Source organism: Lepidochelys kempii, chromosome 10 (assembly GCF_965140265.1).
Source record: "Lepidochelys kempii isolate rLepKem1 chromosome 10, rLepKem1.hap2, whole genome shotgun sequence".
Classification (NCBI taxonomy): domain Eukaryota; kingdom Metazoa; phylum Chordata; order Testudines; family Cheloniidae; genus Lepidochelys; species Lepidochelys kempii.
The window spans coordinates 73,023,022-73,040,688 of NC_133265.1; the positions used below are offsets into that span (position 1 = coordinate 73,023,022).

At 49.6% G+C, this 17,667-nt stretch overlaps 1 protein-coding gene across 2 annotated transcripts in view; it reads left to right on the forward strand.

The window, feature by feature from the left end:
• The window catches only part of ST8SIA2 (ST8 alpha-N-acetyl-neuraminide alpha-2,8-sialyltransferase 2), a 38,645-nt gene extending 22,391 nt beyond the window's left edge, over window positions 1–16,254 (forward strand). For both annotated transcript variants that reach the window (XM_073304211.1, XM_073304212.1), the window contains 2 exons: window positions 2,993–3,286; window positions 15,817–16,254. In XM_073304211.1, coding sequence (XP_073160312.1) covers window positions 2,993–3,286; window positions 15,817–16,102 — 580 coding nt within the window. In that variant the 3' untranslated portion in view covers window positions 16,103–16,254. The remainder of the gene's footprint in view (window positions 1–2,992; window positions 3,287–15,816) is intronic.
• Window positions 16,255–17,667: the final 1,413 nt, after the last annotated feature.

Below are 17,667 nucleotides of genomic sequence, written 5' to 3' on the forward strand. Positions count from 1 at the left end.
TCAAAATTTGTTCCAAGACCTTGCATACAATTGAGGTCAAATTAACAGGCCTGTGGTTTCCTTGATCACTTTTTTCCCCTTTCTTAAAAATAGGAACTATATTAGCAATTCTCCAGGCATAGGGTACAACCGCCGTGTTTACAGCTTCATTAAAAATCCATGCTACTTGGCTTGCAATTTCATGTGCCAGTTCCTTTAATATTCTAGGATGGAGATTATCTGCCTCCCCACCCCCAATTTAGTCCCATTGAGCTGTTTGAGTTTGACTTCCACCTTGGATGTGGTAATTTCTACCTCTATATCTTCGTTGCCATTAGCTACCCTGCCACTACCCCTAAGTTCTTCATTAGCTTCGTTAAAAACTGAGGCAAAGTATTTGTTTAGGTGTTGGGCCATGCCTAGATAATCCTTAATCTCCACCCCATCCTCAGGGTTTAGTGGTCCCACTTCTTCTTTCCTTGCTTTCTTCTTATTGATATGGCTATAGAATTCTTTACTGTTGGTTTTAATTCCCTTTGCAAGATCCAACTCTGCTTGGCTTTTGGCAGTTCTCACTTTATCCCTACACCGTCTGACCTCCAAAAGATAGCATTCCTTGCTGATCCCTGCCGGCTTCCATTCCTTGCAGGCTTTCTGCTTTCACTTAATCTATCCGTGCCTCAGTTTCCCCCTCTGTAAAATGGGGATAATGATGTGCTGTAGGGATAGTTGGGAGGATTAATTCATCTATGTTCAGTACGTGCTTTGAGACCTTCAGTTGACAGGCAGACAGAAATGCATGTGATAGGCAGCGTAGGGGTGCTCTGGGGTTTTCGGCACATTGTCAGGAGCATAGCAACCTTTCAGGGCCCTGTGAGGCCACATCAGCTGCTCACACACTCCATTCTGCCAGCACCAGGCTCTGGTGCACAGTATAGTTCAGTAGAGTCATCTGTCCAACACCCAAAGCGACACAAATAAGTGACTTGGATTCCACCATCAGGAGCAACAGGGAAAGGGGGTGATCTTGTCCCAGCTCAATGCAAATGGAGCCCTCAGTCACAGTGCCTCACGGCTTTCCGTGCCCTTGCACGTGGGCTGGAATCACAGACAGAGTGAGTGTGAGGAGTTTCCAGAGCACCAGGAGTGAATTCCTTTTGTGTGTGCGCACGTGCATACGTCCCATTCTTGCATTGCACAAAGGTTTCCCAAAGTCGCAGCCCATAAGCAGCCTGGCCCTCTGGAGCCCACAATCGCAGATATCCCTGGCTTCCACCTCCTGCTGCTATCGCTATCATTGCTGGTACTGTGGGGTCTGCTGTTTAACACACAGTTGCCGGGCAGGGAAGAAGGGACTCGGGATAATATTACTCCAGCCAGGCTAGACTTAAGGACCGCAGGTGTCACACTGTCATTCCGGGCGAGACGGAAACTCTCTCACAGGATATCACTAGCCCTTCCAATTAGAGCAGCTGTCTGCATGCATGCGGTAAGTTCCTTGGCGTGACTTGCCGAGTCACTAGAGATGGGTGACTCAATGCACACACTCACAAGCATGCCCAGCCCCCTGGTGCACCCTCTGTTTTTGGTCAGGTTCTGCTCCAGCAGGAGGGCTCACTGGAAAGAGCCAGCCTTGGCCCACTCTGCTCCTCAGCCACTGCGGCTTTCCTGAGGCTACACGACCAGCTCTTCTCTCCCCCCCATGGGCGCTGCTCCTGCAAGCTGCAGGCTTTGTGTGTCTCCCCTTCCCCCTGGTGCACATACCATCATGAGAGGTAACAGTGGACTCTGTGCCCCTCACACCACTTGACAGTCAGAACCGGCTGTTGTGATACTGGTACAATGAGACACACAAGACCTCTATTGCAGAGCGGGTTTCCCGGCTCTGGAAGAATCACTTTGATTCAAATTTGTCATAGCAGTAACCATAGGTATTTTGTTACCTTGTGTTTGTTAACTGTGCACATGTACAGATACATGTCGGTACAAGCATACATGTGTACCAAAAATTCATGCCCTGACATTTCTGAACATCCACGCAGAGACACGCATGCAAACTGACGGACATACTCACACACGCATTCGCACATTCAAAAGCCAATGTAGGCCTGTATATGCACAGATGTAGCCGTTCACCCAGCTGTGCAAACGTAGACCCATGTACACAGACGCATACATGCAGGCAGACACACACCCCACATTCTGGCCTGGTACACACACACTTCCTGAGTTTGCTCTGATCATAGCGTTTTTTTTCTGTATTAAAACCATCGCCTTGACCTGAATGACTACTATAACATTCTAGTACTGTGTGCTCTGAAGTCACATTCGCAACATAGTCAGGTGCCCAGGGGCCATTAGTTAGTCACTAATATTCCTAGCAGGCTCTTGATAGGTCATGTTCTAGGGAATTGGTAATGGGATGCAGAAGGTCTTTCCTCAAAGTATCTGCTATGAGTCTGACCTGGGGTTGTAGTGACTGAAAGGCATTTCATGTAGCTCGCTGAACAGACTCCGCCAATAGGCAGGTGTCCTCATCACATTAACATTCCCCTGCTCTTTATAAAACATTAAGCAATCCTCATAACATCCCTCTGGGGTTGCTATCCCGACGTTCAGGCAGGGGACACCGTCTACGGGATTTGCCCAGGGTCACACAGGAAGTCAGTGGCAGAGCCAGGAGTCAAAGTGAGGCATTCCTGGTCCCTAGAACTGTGTTCCGCCACCACCCGAGGCTGCCGCGTCACCACCACGCTGTTTGGCCCCTTTGCTGGTGGTCGCTGCGAAGAGAGGGCAAAGGCTGACGGAGCTCCGCTTTCGTCCTTCCGGGGCAGGATGGCAGCACGCTGCCACGGGGCGTTGCAAGGGAGCTTGCCCTGGCATTGCCTGTGCCATAGCTGTGCAGCCCCAGGCCTGGCAATCAGGCACCTTTCCCCAGTGCTAACATTCACCGACTAATGTGTGTCCTTCCCCTTCCCTGGAGCACCCTGTGATGCTCTCTCCTGTGTTGCAGGTGTAATCTGGCCCCAGTTCAGGACTATGCCTGGGACGTGGGGATGAAGACGGACCTTGTGACTATGAATCCGTCTGTCATCCAACGGGCCTTCGAGGACCTGGTGAACGAGACCTGGCGGGAGAAGCTGCTACAGCACCTCCACAGCCTGAATGGCAGCATCCTCTGGATCCCGGCATTCATGGCCAAAGGGGGCAAGGAGCGCGTGGAGTGGGTCAACGAGCTCATCCTCAAGCACCGCGTCAACGTCCGCACCGCCTACCCCTCGCTGCGCCTGCTGCACGCCGTCCGAGGGTGAGAATTCCTGCCTGGCTCCCCATCCCTCTTGCTGGGCCGGGACACTGCGCTGGGGACTAGGCAGGTGCTTCTCAGTGACAAGGATGGGTTATGGGGACCTGTGGGGGTTTTTTGGCTAATCTACTACCAGTTTTTGGCAGTTGGACACAGATGGGCTGCAGGCCCAACAAAGCAGAATGTTCCTGATATTGTTTTAGTAGCGGGTATCTCATGAACCTCTCGAGTGAGAGCGCTTTGTGCTGGAGCTGGCTTGAGCCAAACCCACTACAAGTCTCCCGGTGTTTCATTCTGCAGACCACCAGGAAGGGCTGGGTGTGCAATGGATGGTCCATAGACCAGAGATGGAGAACCCTCGCTTTAGATCATTTGCAAGCTGAGGCTCCCAGCTCTGGTCCCATTGCAGGAAGTGTTTGTGTATAGCCCTGGAATTTGGGGTGATAGCAAACCTTACACCGTGTCCCTCAGGCTGTGAATGCTTTGTTGGCTCTAGGCTTGGATTTCCGATCAGCGTAACTTTCAGACCTGCAGTTTGACTGGCGTATTTGTTGTTTCCCTGTGAGGAATTTGTGCTGTGGTCAGCTTAGCTAGTGATTAATCTTCTTGCTCCTTCCCCATTCTTCTGTCTCAGTCACAGGCATGGTCCTTGCGGAGCTAGTTGGATCAGGAGATTGGGAATGGGCTACAAAGCCTTTCATTGATTCCAATCTAGCCTGGGTCAGGAATGAAGGAAAGTTGCTACCATCTGATGGCTGTTCCAGAGTAGCCCGTGTGAAATGACTTTGGTGGTTTCAGCCCCCTTCTTGGTGGGTATGCATTCACCTCATAAAACCCCATCACCGTAAGTGGCAACTTCATTGCTTGAGACTAGCTTTATGGGCTTTAACTTCCTTTTACGCCTCAGGGGGTTACGTCTAGGTGAGGGGAGCTTCTGGTCTACCTTCTCTGTGACTAGAGAGACTCGCAGGCTGTCAGTCTGGTTCTTCTCCCCAGGGTTAACAATACAGAATCCTTCTCCCCTTTTATTTCTGACTCTCTCTATTACATCCTCCTCCCCCTGGAAACACTGCAGGCTTAAGAGTGGTGAGGATGCGATGAAGTTCTTCTGCTCCCTGTTTTAATTGCATCAGATCCAAAACTGAAGTTGAAAGTCTGAGGGCTTCTACTAAAGACTCCTGAGATCACAGGCTCACAGGAGATAAACAAGAACTTCCCTAGAACTGGCTTTCTTCTTCACAGAACCAGGAGGGAGCTGGCGTAACAGCTGAGGACTGTCCTCGTCTACCATTGTAACACTGCATGGAGATGCAACATCGTCAGGTTGTGGCAACGCTGAGGAATTGGTAATTGTCCTGCAGGCTGGGACGGGGTGGTCGGTCGTTGGCACGGCTATGAAATTCAGCACTGTTGTGTGGACTTGGCGTTGATCCTACTGCTCTGGCAGAGGAAGCCAAAGAGAAGGCTGGAGGTGGTCAGTCGCGTCGTTTGTACAAGGTGCTCCGGTGCTGAGGGCCAGGTGTATAGATTAGCTTAATGATGGATGGATGGATGGATGGATGGAATGGAGGAGAAGGTGTTGCCCACTTTGACAGCGGAGCCTCAGGTGAGTGGGGGTTAGCCGTGAGATGTATGTGTTGTTCAGGTCAGATGAGTAGTGGTTTAGGCACCAAGAGAAAGGGGTTTATTAATGCAGGGTTGAGGTGTCATGTAAACCAAAGAGGGAGAAAAGGAGAATCCACTGGGTAATGGGCAGCTGAGCCATGATCTGTCAGCTTGGACTATTAGAGATGATTCAAGCTTTGCTCTCTGAAGGGGGGTCAGCAGCAACCCCTTCCTTGCAGAGGTGTTTTTCCCCTGGGATGTGAATTGTGCACACACCTGTCTGCACGTGCACTCCCCTCCCACTGCCGCTTTGTGGCTTTGCCTCCCCCACGAACGTTGTTTTTCCTCCCAGAGCGTTGTTGTCAGTTTCTGTACATTTGATCCATTGATCTGCGCTGCGTAGAGCCTTATCCCAGCCTGGGCGGGGCAGAACGGTCACCACCAAGTGTACACTCAGGGCAGCTCCTGGGAACACACCTGAGGGCCGGTGTGTATGTGAAGGGAGCAGGGGCTGGTTTTCAGCAGAAACAAACCCAAAGGACTATTGAGCACACGTTTGCACAAGTGTCTGACTCAGAGCACGGCCACCTGAGCAGACAGCAGGGGGATCCTGTTGTCTGGACGAACCAGAAATTGGGCTCAAAATTAATACCTGTTTTCCCTTGGCAGGGTGGTGGTTTCCTTTGGGTCAGAGGACTCTCAGGCAGGAGAGTCACTATCCAAGGAAGTGGGGGAAGGATCCTACAGGACACAGGAAGCACAAAATATAGCCCAAACCTTGAGCTATTTCCAGCTGTAATTGACTTACTTTCATCTGTCAAAATAAAATTAAGCTCCTGTAATAAGCCCTTTAAATCAACAGGCTGCTAATCCTATGATTGCAGCACGTCCCTGTGCAAGAAACTCCCCACAGGAGACGCTGCATGAGATATTGGCAAGGTCCTCGTGATGTCTCCCGGTGGGAGGAGAGCAGGGCGAAGGAGGGGCTCCATGGGCCAGTCTGGTAATGGATCATGACTACTGATGCTGCAGCTCCTTCGCTGATTGGCCGGGCCCTGCAGAACGGCTCCCTGCGGCAGCAGCCTATCAAGCCAGGCTGGAGGCCTCGGGCACACAGAGCAAGCCAAATGGAGGCCTGTCAGGGCTTGACAGGGAGCTGATGGATATTGTACTCTCCCGAGTGTCTCCCGAAATAAACCAGATGCAAGGCTGGCAAGAGGAGCTGCATGCGGCCTGTATAGTGCAGCTGCTAGAGAAGCGGGGCTGGCGATCCTGAGTGAATGAGGGGATGGAGGAGCCACAAAGCGTGAACGTCCCAGAACCCTGGGGCCTTGGAAGTGCCAGGCTCAGAAGTGCTACGGGCAGCCCCTAGGTGGCGTCTCTCGGTGCAATTGGGGATGCATTCCCAGGGCCTCTTTCCGTGCATGCTCCCTTGCTCTGGGATCGAGTTCCCTATCAGCAGATCTCGGTGACTATTCAGGACACGGAAAGTGACAGTGTAAAGAATCTGATGGGATCTGCTAGCAAGAGGGAACCACACTGGGACGCTAGGAAGGGACATCCTTCTCTCAGCCTTCTGACAATGTTTCCTGTGAGCGAGGGTGCCCAGCCAGACAGCACCAGTCAAACCAGGAGGCAGGTACACTGCCCAGTGCGAGGACAGATGCCCAGTAAGGCCATGGCACTGGTGCACTGCCCGGTGCTAGGATGGGTGCCCAGTAAGGCCATGGCACTGATGCATTGCCCAGAGCTAGGATGGGTGCCCAAGAAGGCCAGAGCACTGGTGCACAGGTGGCTTGCTTACAAATGGAAGCTGGATATATGTTGACCAGGCATAGACTACAGATCCTAAGTACCACGTTGGCTCCCATTCAGTGAGGCTCTGGGCTGCCATTAAACTCAAGGCAGACTGGTCTCCCCTTCCAGTTTCAGGCAGGCTCATGTGGCATGACTGGTCACAGCTACAGCAGAGGCCACTGGGCTAGTTAAAGGCTTCAGGGGCCAGGACACGCAGCCAGTGAAGTGAGCGGCACAAGGGCAGAATTGCTGGCTCTTCCCGAGACTAGTCACGTCTGTAATGAGCATGGCAGTGAGGAGAGGGGACGAGGAGAGCTGGCAGCTGGTACAGAACAGAGCTAATTCAATTACAGGCACAGAGTGAGCTCAACCCCACCAAGAGGATCAGCCCTGCAGCCATGAAGGCGACAGACTGACCTGCCCTCCCGCTCTGGCTCTCGTCCCTATCAGTCCAGTGGCAGGAGAACAAGCTCACAAACTGAGAGCTAATGAATGACTAGCGGTGCATCATTGCAATCCTGACTCCAGGTCACCCTCAGGGACACAGGGCTGGGTATGGGCACTTCGGAGGGTTAGCCACTAGCTGGCTTGGAGAGCATCTGGAGAGAAGCTGGCGGGTGAATTTCCAGTATGACGACAATCGCTGCACTGAGGCTGGGTGAGAGGTGAGCTGCTTATGCAGCTGCACTAGCCCAGGAGCACGGCTGAGACTGCGCTCGTGATTAAACCTTCGCAGGGCCGGGGTCTGCGCAGGATAGCAGGAATGTAGTGACCGTTCTGGAGGAATGTTCAGAACTGGCTGTTAGGGGGAAATATCTTTGGACTTGTGAGCTTTAAGCCAGCTTGAGCTGAATGTCATCAAGACAGGGCCGGGGATTGTCTGCCAGCCAAGCAGCCCTGACGCTTGGAGTTACTAAAGATTCCACAGCACTCTTTGGAGAGAGAAAGTTGTGTCTTACAAGCTGTTTAGCTGTGCACTGGGTAGGATCAGAAGTGAGGATCTGGTGGAACCAGAGTAGGAATTTATTTACCATCGCTAGAATGTGGCTGTCTTCCACCCAGAGACGGCTGCATTTCAGTGGTGGCTGGAACAAGATCTCGCCGGGTTGTTCAGAAAGCACTTTGGAATCCTTTGGAAGGAAAGGCGCTGTTGTAAATGTAAAATATTGGTTATTATTGTCCACCCTGATGGCAGCCGAAACATCGCTTCTCTGGCTAGGAATGCACTTTAAATAGGCACCCTGAGGGCCATGCTGTGGAGCAGGGTATCGGAAATTCCAGATGATTTGTGGAACAGGCAAAGAGGGCGTCTTTATGCAGTCAGACACGACAAGCTGTGCATCCCTATGGTGTGGATGGGATTCCTTAGGGTGACCAGACAGCAAGTGTGAAAAATCGGGATGGGGGGTGGGGGGTAATAGGAGCTTATATAAGAAAAAGACCGAAAAATTGGGACTGTCCCTATAAAATTGGGACGTCTGGTCATCCTATTCTAAGGCAGGAGGCCAAAGGAGCATGAACATCTTGACATGAGGGACACAGGGAAGGGGGGAGAGACTATCGCAGTTCTAAAATGGTATTTCTACCTAGGAATAAGAATAGCCGCACCTAAAAACATGGGGTTTAATATCTCATCACACCTGCAGCCAGCACTCCAGGGCAGCCCTGGGGCCATGAGGTTCCTGGAATGCACAAGCACTTCTGAGTGATTCTGTAAAATGCCCCCTGAACAAGCTGGCAAGGGGCTTGCAGAATTGAGAGGTTCCCTCACAGGCTGGAAAGCAAGCAAGCCACCTGACAAGGCAGCTGTGAGTGGCTCCTAAGAGCCCTGTAATCTCATTGCCAAGCAGCTTGTGTTAGAGACGTACATTTGCAGGAGGTAGGAGAAAAGAATGGGGGGTGAAATTTAAATGGCTGTGTATGTGGAGGTTTGAGTGTAAGTGTTTGTATAGAAACTTCATGCACACGTTTCAGTCTGCCTTCCATTGTCTATTCTGGCATTGTCACTATACCCCTCACCATGGCCTCCAGGCGCTGGACCATTTCTAATTTTATTGGCTTTTTATTAACACCCTCTGTTAAAAAAATGGATAAATCAATGTTAGCCTGAACCTACTGGACGGGGTCTCTTTTTGCGTTCAGCATCAGAATAGTGAGTACGAGTCATGTGAGCTCTCTGGGGCAGGGACTGGTCCTTGTGTTCTGCATTTGTACAGATGTAGCACCTACGGGGCCTGGCCCAGGGCTGGAGCTGCTTGCACTACAGCAGCACAAATAATAATTAAACACTTGATCTTAGCCAAAAGGCCGAGCAGTAATAATGGGTGACATTCATCCCTGTGAAGGGGGGGCCCTGCGCAAAGTCTGTGCACCACTGACGTCCTCAAAATAAGACTTAAAGTGGGATTGAAGTGGGGCCTAGGGTTTGCGCTGTCCCACCCGTAGCCTGAGGCTTTACAGGTGAGGTCCCAGCTTACAAGGTGAAGATAGAGTCAACAAATGACAAAAGAAACAGACAGGTGTGGGGGAGTGGAGAGGCAAAGGAAAGTAATAGGAGGGGGATATGCCCAGAGGGACATGTCTTCCTGCTTGGAGTGCGAGGAAAAGGCAGGCAGGCATATAGCTCTCTTGAGAGTCACTTTCACGCTCTCTCCTCTTTATGTTGTGAAAAGTACACAGCTGTCACTGCAAAGGGCTAAGGTGAGTTTCAAAGGAGAAGTTAGACCACAAGGAGTGAGCTGTAAGAAAGGATCTGAATTGGGAATGAAGAGAGAGCGGCTGAATGGCACATAACAGCTTCTGTGTACAGTAAAGGCTGCGCTGTTTACTTTCAAAGCAAGAGACACTGGTGATGTGTGAAGGCTTCTCTCCCCTCAACTTGATTTTATGTCTGATCGTTAGAGATGGGCCTAAGCCACACACTTTGAATGTCGTTGTGGATTCCAAACTCTGCACAGTGCAGGGGTTTGATCTGGCTTGTTATACAGTAAGGGCCAACTGTAAAATTCAGATCTTGATCCAGCTTTGGAATCTAAATTCCTGCCAAAGTTAAAGGGGCGTTAAGGTGATCTGGTCCCATTTCTACATTGACTAATGCAAGTTTGATTGTTTTATATGGCGTTCAGTTATTACATAGTTAAGCGTGGTAGATTAAGAACCTAGATTGACCGACAGAATAGGTCTGCCAGATGCTAGCCTGGTGGAAGGATGATCGTCCCTATATTTTAGGTGCATTCTGATTATGTATAGCAGCCACAGCATGCTAGGCGCTTAACAGATAATGGGCCAGATTCTGTTCTCAGTTACACCAACGTCAATCTGGAGTAACTGCAATAGATTTACTCCAGGTTTCTACTAATGTAACTGGGAGTAGAATTTGACCCACTGATCTGACTGCTGTATAGAGGGCAGACCTATAGCATGTTTCTGCCAGTGAGGGACCAGCTTCTCCAGAAGAGTGTGTTTGATTTTTTATCTCACTTTTATGAATAAGTTGGTTTAAAAAAGCCTGGAGTTACATACATACATACATAAATACATTTATTTATTGTGACGTTCATCGCTGAAAAACAGCAGCTGATGCTCCTATAACCTGATTTCTTGGCTGACCTGGGTTTCTTATACTCACACTAGTGGCATTCTCCTATTACAGGATTTTTCTGTTCAACTCAAAGGGTACATGCAATCCAACCCAGGCTTTTGTAGGACCCATCAGCATGGGGATCAGACGTGATGTTTAGCTGCAAATCAGCTCTCCCTGTTATTGAAACGAACAGCTGGCAGTCCCACAATGTTGTCTGGCTGTGCAGAACTTTTCCGCACACTGAACTTTTCCACACAAATTACGGACAGGCTCTATGCAGAGTGATGCTAAGCAGAGATGAGTGGAAGGGAGACTTGTGAATCTTATTGATGTGCAGGGTGGAGGAACCGCCACCATCCTCGGTGGAGGCTACAGTTTCACGAAGGAGAATGACAGAGTGTTTTTCATCCTGGAGGCTCACAGGACTTACTTTACAATACAGAGGTACTGCACAGAGATCACTTCCTCCAGGATTAGGATACAACCACTTCTGGAGTGGAACATACCAAGCGTTGAACAGCACACACTAATGCTATGCAACACTTTAAAAGACAAGGTGAAAAGGAATACTGAGCCACTGGGAATTGTATTGGAAATTGACATCAGCCCAGTGTCCTGGTCAGCTTCTAACTGGGGCAGTTATATCTGGTCTACTTTTAGGGAAAAACCAGTTCCATGGGACCTTCCAGTGACCACAGGGCTCAGGATCTCTGTTTTAAGTCATCTACGAAAGATAGTCCCTCTAGCAATGCTACACAGGAACAATGTGTCCCAAGCAGCACAAGACTGCTGGGGCTTTATTTCTTGAAGCTATTGCCTTTTTTATTACAATCAAGTATCCGTTTAATAGGGAACAGGTCCATCATAAGCAGCTGCATCCTGTCCTTACAGGGGACAGACATGATGATCTAACTGGGTTTTTCATTGGTAACTATTGTGGATCCTGTACAAGAATTGTTTCAGACAGCTTTTGCCTGATGGTATTACAGTTTCTATTACTCACCCAGGCCCACCTAGACATCAGCCCGTTTCTCTGTGGCTGCTTCAGCCTCTGACGATTTATTTACATAAATGCCATACAGCTACCTTCTGAAGAAGGTCCAGACTGCCAGAATAGCTCAGGAAAGGGGAGTCTCAAGTTGCAGAGTTTCCTCTTAACTGTCTCCTTTAATTGCTGTCTGCTTCCATAAAACATTACACTTAATAGTTATGGTGATTGGAGTAGCCAATTTGAAAAATAATTACTGCCTTCCTCAAGATTACCTTGCCTCCTAATTAAAATCCCGGACCTTGCATAGTAAAGGTGTGCTATTGACACAGCATCCCATGTGCACCCAGACAGCCTCATTTGGGTTTGCAAAATTAATTAGTGTTTGTTTCAGTCCCCAGCTGTTCTCCCGAATTGGGAACAGCACATGCGCTGGCAATGTGGATGCTGTCTAAATTGATCAGAGCAGTGAAAGCGACAAGAGAGTGATTTGTTCCTGCATAACTCATGTGGCCGCATAGCTCAGTGGTTTGAGCATTGGCCTGCTAAACCCAGGGTTGTGAGTTCAATCCTTGAGGGGGCCACTTAGAGATCTAGGGCAAAAATTGGAGATTGGCCCTGCTTTGAGCAGGGGGTTGGACTAGATGACCTCCTGAGGTCCCTTCCAACCCTGATACTCTATGACAAGCTGCCCATTAAATAGCGCCCCCTGTGTCCTTTCCAGACATCACCGGAGGAGCTCTCGGTTCCCGCAAAGCGAGGACGAGATGCATTCACCACAGTCGAGCCGGCGCCATAGCTCGAGCGCTTTACAACCCTTGAGCTCTTTCCTTTCACACATCCATCTTCTCTGTCTCCAGAAGGGCCCAGAGTTGGAGCCTCCCTCCCTCCCAAGTCTTCAGCACTAAGGCGGGAGGCACCTTTGCCAACTGGCACTAGCAGATCCCTGGATGTTGAGAAGGGAAAATGTTTTGCCCATGTGCCGCCCAGAAGTACTTCTGGCTCAGTGTTCGGTGTCAGAATTTCATATCTGCAATACAAGGAAATACAGGAGAAAGATGCATGGATTTTTATTGTAGGGTTACTCGTGAATATTGGGCTGCATGCATAAGTTTGTTTTTGTAGGGTTGCTCCTCTTGCTGGCACTGGGTTTTTTTTCTACCATTAAAACATTTTTTAAAATGACATGAAACGTCAAGCATTACTCAGACTTTGTACATAGATGCAAGGAGGGACTGCAAGAGAGTGGCCGTATCTGTCTGGCATCCAGGTGCAGCCATGTCTTTCCCCCATTTCAGTACCTCCGTTTCCTAGCAGTTGGGCAATTTGGCTTGCCAGCCAAATCAAAAGCTCTCCCTTTCCAGGGTACCCAAAAGTGCAAACCAGAAACCACACATGCCAGGCCTTCTCCCCTCAGGGCAGGGGCTTTACAAATAGTCGTTCACCCCTTGCCTGCAGGGTTGTCCGATCTCCCCTTCCAGGAAATGCAGCTGAAGTGCAGGGAAGCTCATGCCCTCCTGCTACTGGGTACTCCAGCCCTAAGGCCCCAATTACTAAAACCCTTATGGTATAGCCACAATGCAAAAAGAACCTCAAAGCAGCAAGTCTCCAAGCCTAGGGTCAACTGGCTCCAGCTTGTGGGGACTCAAGCTATAGGGCTGAAAATAGAGCATAGACGTTCCCTGGCGCTGGAGCCCAGGCTCCAAAACCCAGCAAGGGGGAAGGTCTCAGACCCCAGGCTCCAGCCTGAGTGAGAACATCTGCACTGCTAATTTTAGCTCAGTAGCATGAGCCCCACATACCCAAGTCAGTTGACCTGGGCACTCAGATGTGCTGCCGTGGGGTTTGTTTTGCAGTGGAGACAGATCGAGTCTGTCTACACTGCAGTCAGAAGTGGGACTTCCGCACGTGTCCATTTACCTGTGCTAGCATGCATCTAGCTAGCTCACCTAACAGCAGTGAAGACATGGCAGCTCTGACTAGCTGCTGGAGGACATACCCAGGGTCCTGGGTGGGCTTGGACAGCCCATGCTGCCATGGGTTCACTGCTGTTGTCATTCGAGCTACCTAGATCAAAGCAAGCTCAGCTACATCTCCATGTATTGCGGTCACATCTCTGACTGCAATGTAGACTTACCGTTAACGGTTCAGCTGTCTCTATGACTGGGACATTGGGTATCCTTTCGGGCCTCCCATTCTTTGCAGTGGAACTTGAACAAGGCTGTGGTCCATACATAGGTTTCCTGGTATCTATAAACAAACAACCCCTGAAAAAAATACCTCTGATAGGTTGCGATGCAGCCAGTGTTCTGCTTTGTGGGGTTGTATGACGGCCCAAGGTGTGGCACAATATAAGATACTGTTAAAATGCCGGTGCTAGACTGGCAGCGGTAGCAGAGGGAATTTTGAGGCTGTTAAACTTTATGGGATAAATTCATCCCTGGTGTAACTCCACCAGCACGAACGAATGAATTTGGCTTTACAGGTATCTCCAGTGCAGCTGGATTACAGTAACTTCCCTGCTGAAGGACTTTCCCTGGCTTCTCAGTATTAAATGGCTGTAATAATAGCCCATGTCTCTCGTTGGCTGTATTGGTCTAATGGCTGCCCTCTGGGCTGCCGTGTGACATACACAGGCACAGCTGTTTCGCGGCCACCTGTGGGATAACCCTGTGCGGCTTTACAATAGCAAAGTTTGCTTTTCTCTTACGACAACATATGGGGCCGGGCTGAAGCTGCAGGGATAAGGCCTCTGAGCAGGGATTTTCAGAGGCAGCTGCACATCACCATGTTTCTTTCCCTGGCAGACCCTGGAAGCATCACCCCTCTCAAATGCTGTCTGGCGAGCAGGTGAGCCATTCGAAGGAGCACCATCTTACCAAGACATTCCTTCCAGAAAGGTCACAGCAGAGTGCTTTGCCGTAGCCACAGGCGCTCAGATAGCAGGTGATGTGAATGCTTAGCAGCCAGCAGTCACCACCACTAACCTACAGGAAAGCAGGACTGTGTTCCTAGCATGTCCTGAGAGTTCTACTCCAACTTAGCTACACTTACAAACTTCTACTCACCAGCTCACTCGGGGAGTGTCATTTTCCCCCCATCTAATCGAAGGCAGACAAGTAGGTTTTATACCTGGGCTACTAAATGTTCATGGCTCCTCAGCAAAGCTAATTTGCAGGGTTGAGGCTCAGCTCCTGCACAGGGATTCCGCTGAGTGGACACCTGCAAGGAGTCCCACAGAAGTCAGTGGGAATGCACGCAAGTGTAAAGGCCTGCACTGTGGAGTGGGACCTGTGAGGGCAAAATCGAAGTTCAGAATGCTGAGCAACCTCCCAGAAATGCTGCACAGAGCCGCCAAACCCTGCTCTGCATTTCCTATCGAAAGCCCAGTCAGCCTTGCAGAGTCTGAAACGAGGCTCTTTGAAATCCCAATTAACCATAATCCATGGGCATCTAACGTGAACATACCCCATGGCAGGCGTTTGAACAGGCTGACTCTGGGGAAGTGCAAGCCAAGCATGATCACAGGCAAGCAGCAGCTGCGGGCACTACAGGCAGTTCAGTCTACAGCCAGGGATGTCAGGTGTAGAACATGGACAATATCAATGTGATTCGGTAGGGAAAGGATACACCTGGGGGAGATTTTCCACCCTCCCCCCATTACAGTGCTCTCTGCTCAGGAAGGCAGACAGATGCTCTGTGCTGTCAAACTCCAGGAGCTAGTAACATTCTTTGTGACAATACAATATTACTGCAGTATTTTCTAGTCACAGCCCAAAACACTCCCACTTTCAATAGGGCTTCTGTTGTATCTTGACCCATTGCAACAGGATGCAACTTCCACCCATCTTCTCTGTCATCCTTCATGAAAAATAATATAGTATTTAACAGTGCTGGCCCCAAACCATCTAAGTAACACTAGTGCTTGCTCCTGCTCTATGCACGGTTACTCCAAAATGCTGTGGTATGTTCTGACAAGGGACCACAGAGGTGAGCACTGGCTTTAATAGTCTGCAGTTCGGTGTTTCTCCAGCTTTTCAACTCAGCGACCCCTTATTCAAAGTCAAAAATGTTCACAACCCCATTACAGTTACTAGAGAGTCAAGACATCATGCATCAGTGATAACAATGAGCTGCTTATATAATGTACGTGGGAGTGTGTGTTTTGAGAGGTTGACAGAGACTACTTGACCTGTCTCTAGTGTTGGTCTTCTCTGCTGTAAGGAAGATGTTTATGGACTGAAATACTGTGGGCCACTACTGTAGGAGTTTTTTTTCATAAGGGATTGAAGAACGGTAAAGCACTCAGATACCTCAGTGACAAGTGTGCTGTAAATTCCTAGACAGAGAGACAGCTGCTCAGTCATGAACCAAATGCAGCAGTAGTTATTTCTTAGCCAGCAGAACTGCTACATCAATCAGCCATCTCTCACTACTGAATCTGTCTTTGATGTAGCGAGGGCAGAGGAAGGGAAGGGGACAGTATGTGACATGAAGGCTGCGCATGGCGAGTCTTGCTATGGCATGAATAACAGGATTTGTTTTTCTCCCCCTTTCCAGGTACTGGCTAACAAACAAAGTGCACATAAAACGACCAACCACCGGCCTGCTCATGTACACCCTGGCCACCCGCTTCTGCAACAGGATCTATCTCTATGGCTTCTGGCCTTTTCCCCGGGATCAGAACCAGAACCCCGTCAAATACCACTACTATGACAGCCTGAAGTACGGCTACACCTCCCAGGCCAGCCCCCACACCATGCCATTGGAGTTCAAAGCCCTAAAGACGCTGCACCAGGAAGGAGCCTTGAAACTGACTGTCGGAGAGTGCGATCGGGCCACGTAAGACAGGCTTCTGTGGCTCACGTTCCTGCAGGCTACACGCCATGGGAGGATGGGGGAGCGGGAGAAAAGGCTGAGCAGTGGCTAGTGGGGTTGGTTTTCTTTGTTAACGTGCAGAACAGTGACAAAAACATATATATACATGGTGCCTATATATATTGGCCTGAGTAGTATAACTGTTTGGTGTTCCCCAAGGGAAGGACAGACGAATTGCAGAAGAGTCTGAAGCTGCTGCCCGGGCTCGAGGCTTTGCCTTGGGCTGGTTAGGCTCAGAAAGAAGTTAGTTCTACAACGTCAAAAATGCTTGAAGGTCACCTTGGTTTTTCAGAGTACTTTAGGGTGACAGGTAAATGTTAGGCCATGTGTGTGACTGGTCCAAGGCGGGTAGTTAGGGTCTGTTTGGCCAAGAACCCACGTGCTGGCACTTCCCAGTATATAGCGTTCTTGGCTTAGTGCTAATAATGGGGTTGTGGGGGGAGCGGAGAGGGAGCCTTTGTTTGTGGCTAAAGAGCTGAGAGGTTGCCTGAATGACTGGACAGGAACTGAGAAACGCAGCAGGACCCAGCTGAGCACCGTGGTCCCTTCTCCGCAGCAGGACAACCATACTCTCTCCCGGTGAATGGCACACAACATCGTCCAGATGGTTACCAGTTCAGAGCTATCCCACGTGGTTTGGTGAGAAGGGTGCCACCGTCAGAGCAGCCTGTTTGGAAAGGCTGCCGGACTCTGGACAGAGCCCTTGAGATGCAGCGTGAGACTCACCCTAGTGACTGTGACTCCAGGAGACACCGGACAGGGCCCTCAAAAGCAGGCTGATTTGAATGAAGTTTGCTGTCAAAGGAGACACAGGACCTTCCGGGAGCGGGAGACAACACAGGGGCTAGTGAAGATCAGACTGGGCTGACGGTCTCAGAAGGATGCTGTGTTTATGTTTTTTTATTCCTCTCCTAAAGAACTAACAGAAAAAGCAAAAACACTGGAACGTAGCAGGTGGGCTGCTGAAACCAGTGCAGTCAGTGCTAAGTCTTACACTGTCAAAGGCACTCAGCATCTGCCAGAACTTATGAAAACCATAAGCACATTGTAACTCCTGCTTCCCGATCACTGCCTGCTAAACAGCCCTTTCTTCTCCCTACTCCAAAATTAGTAACGGGCCTAAGTCTCAGCTAAGCAGAAATCTCAAAAGTGAGGGTGTAACAGGACCCTGTCAAAATTAAATCATACAGGTGACATTCACGTCTGAGCAGAGAACCACCATGAAGCCTGTGCACTACTTAAGACCTAGCTAATCTTTATGTTGAAGACTTAGGTAGGACTTAAGTGGTACTGTATATAGATATCAAGCTGGCCCTCCACACACGGGTGAATTTCACTCAGAGTTTAAATAAATCAGTCCCTTCCCTGCATTACTATTACAACTTACAGTAAAAAGAGTGAAGTCGTTCTTAAAAAAACAAATTTGCTTTCCACTTTTCTTGTTTGTTTGTTTGTCAGTGAGACTAGATTGATCTGGTTAGTCAATTTCACTTCCTGTTTCTATTCCAGTTTCCTTTCCTATCTCTCATTTGT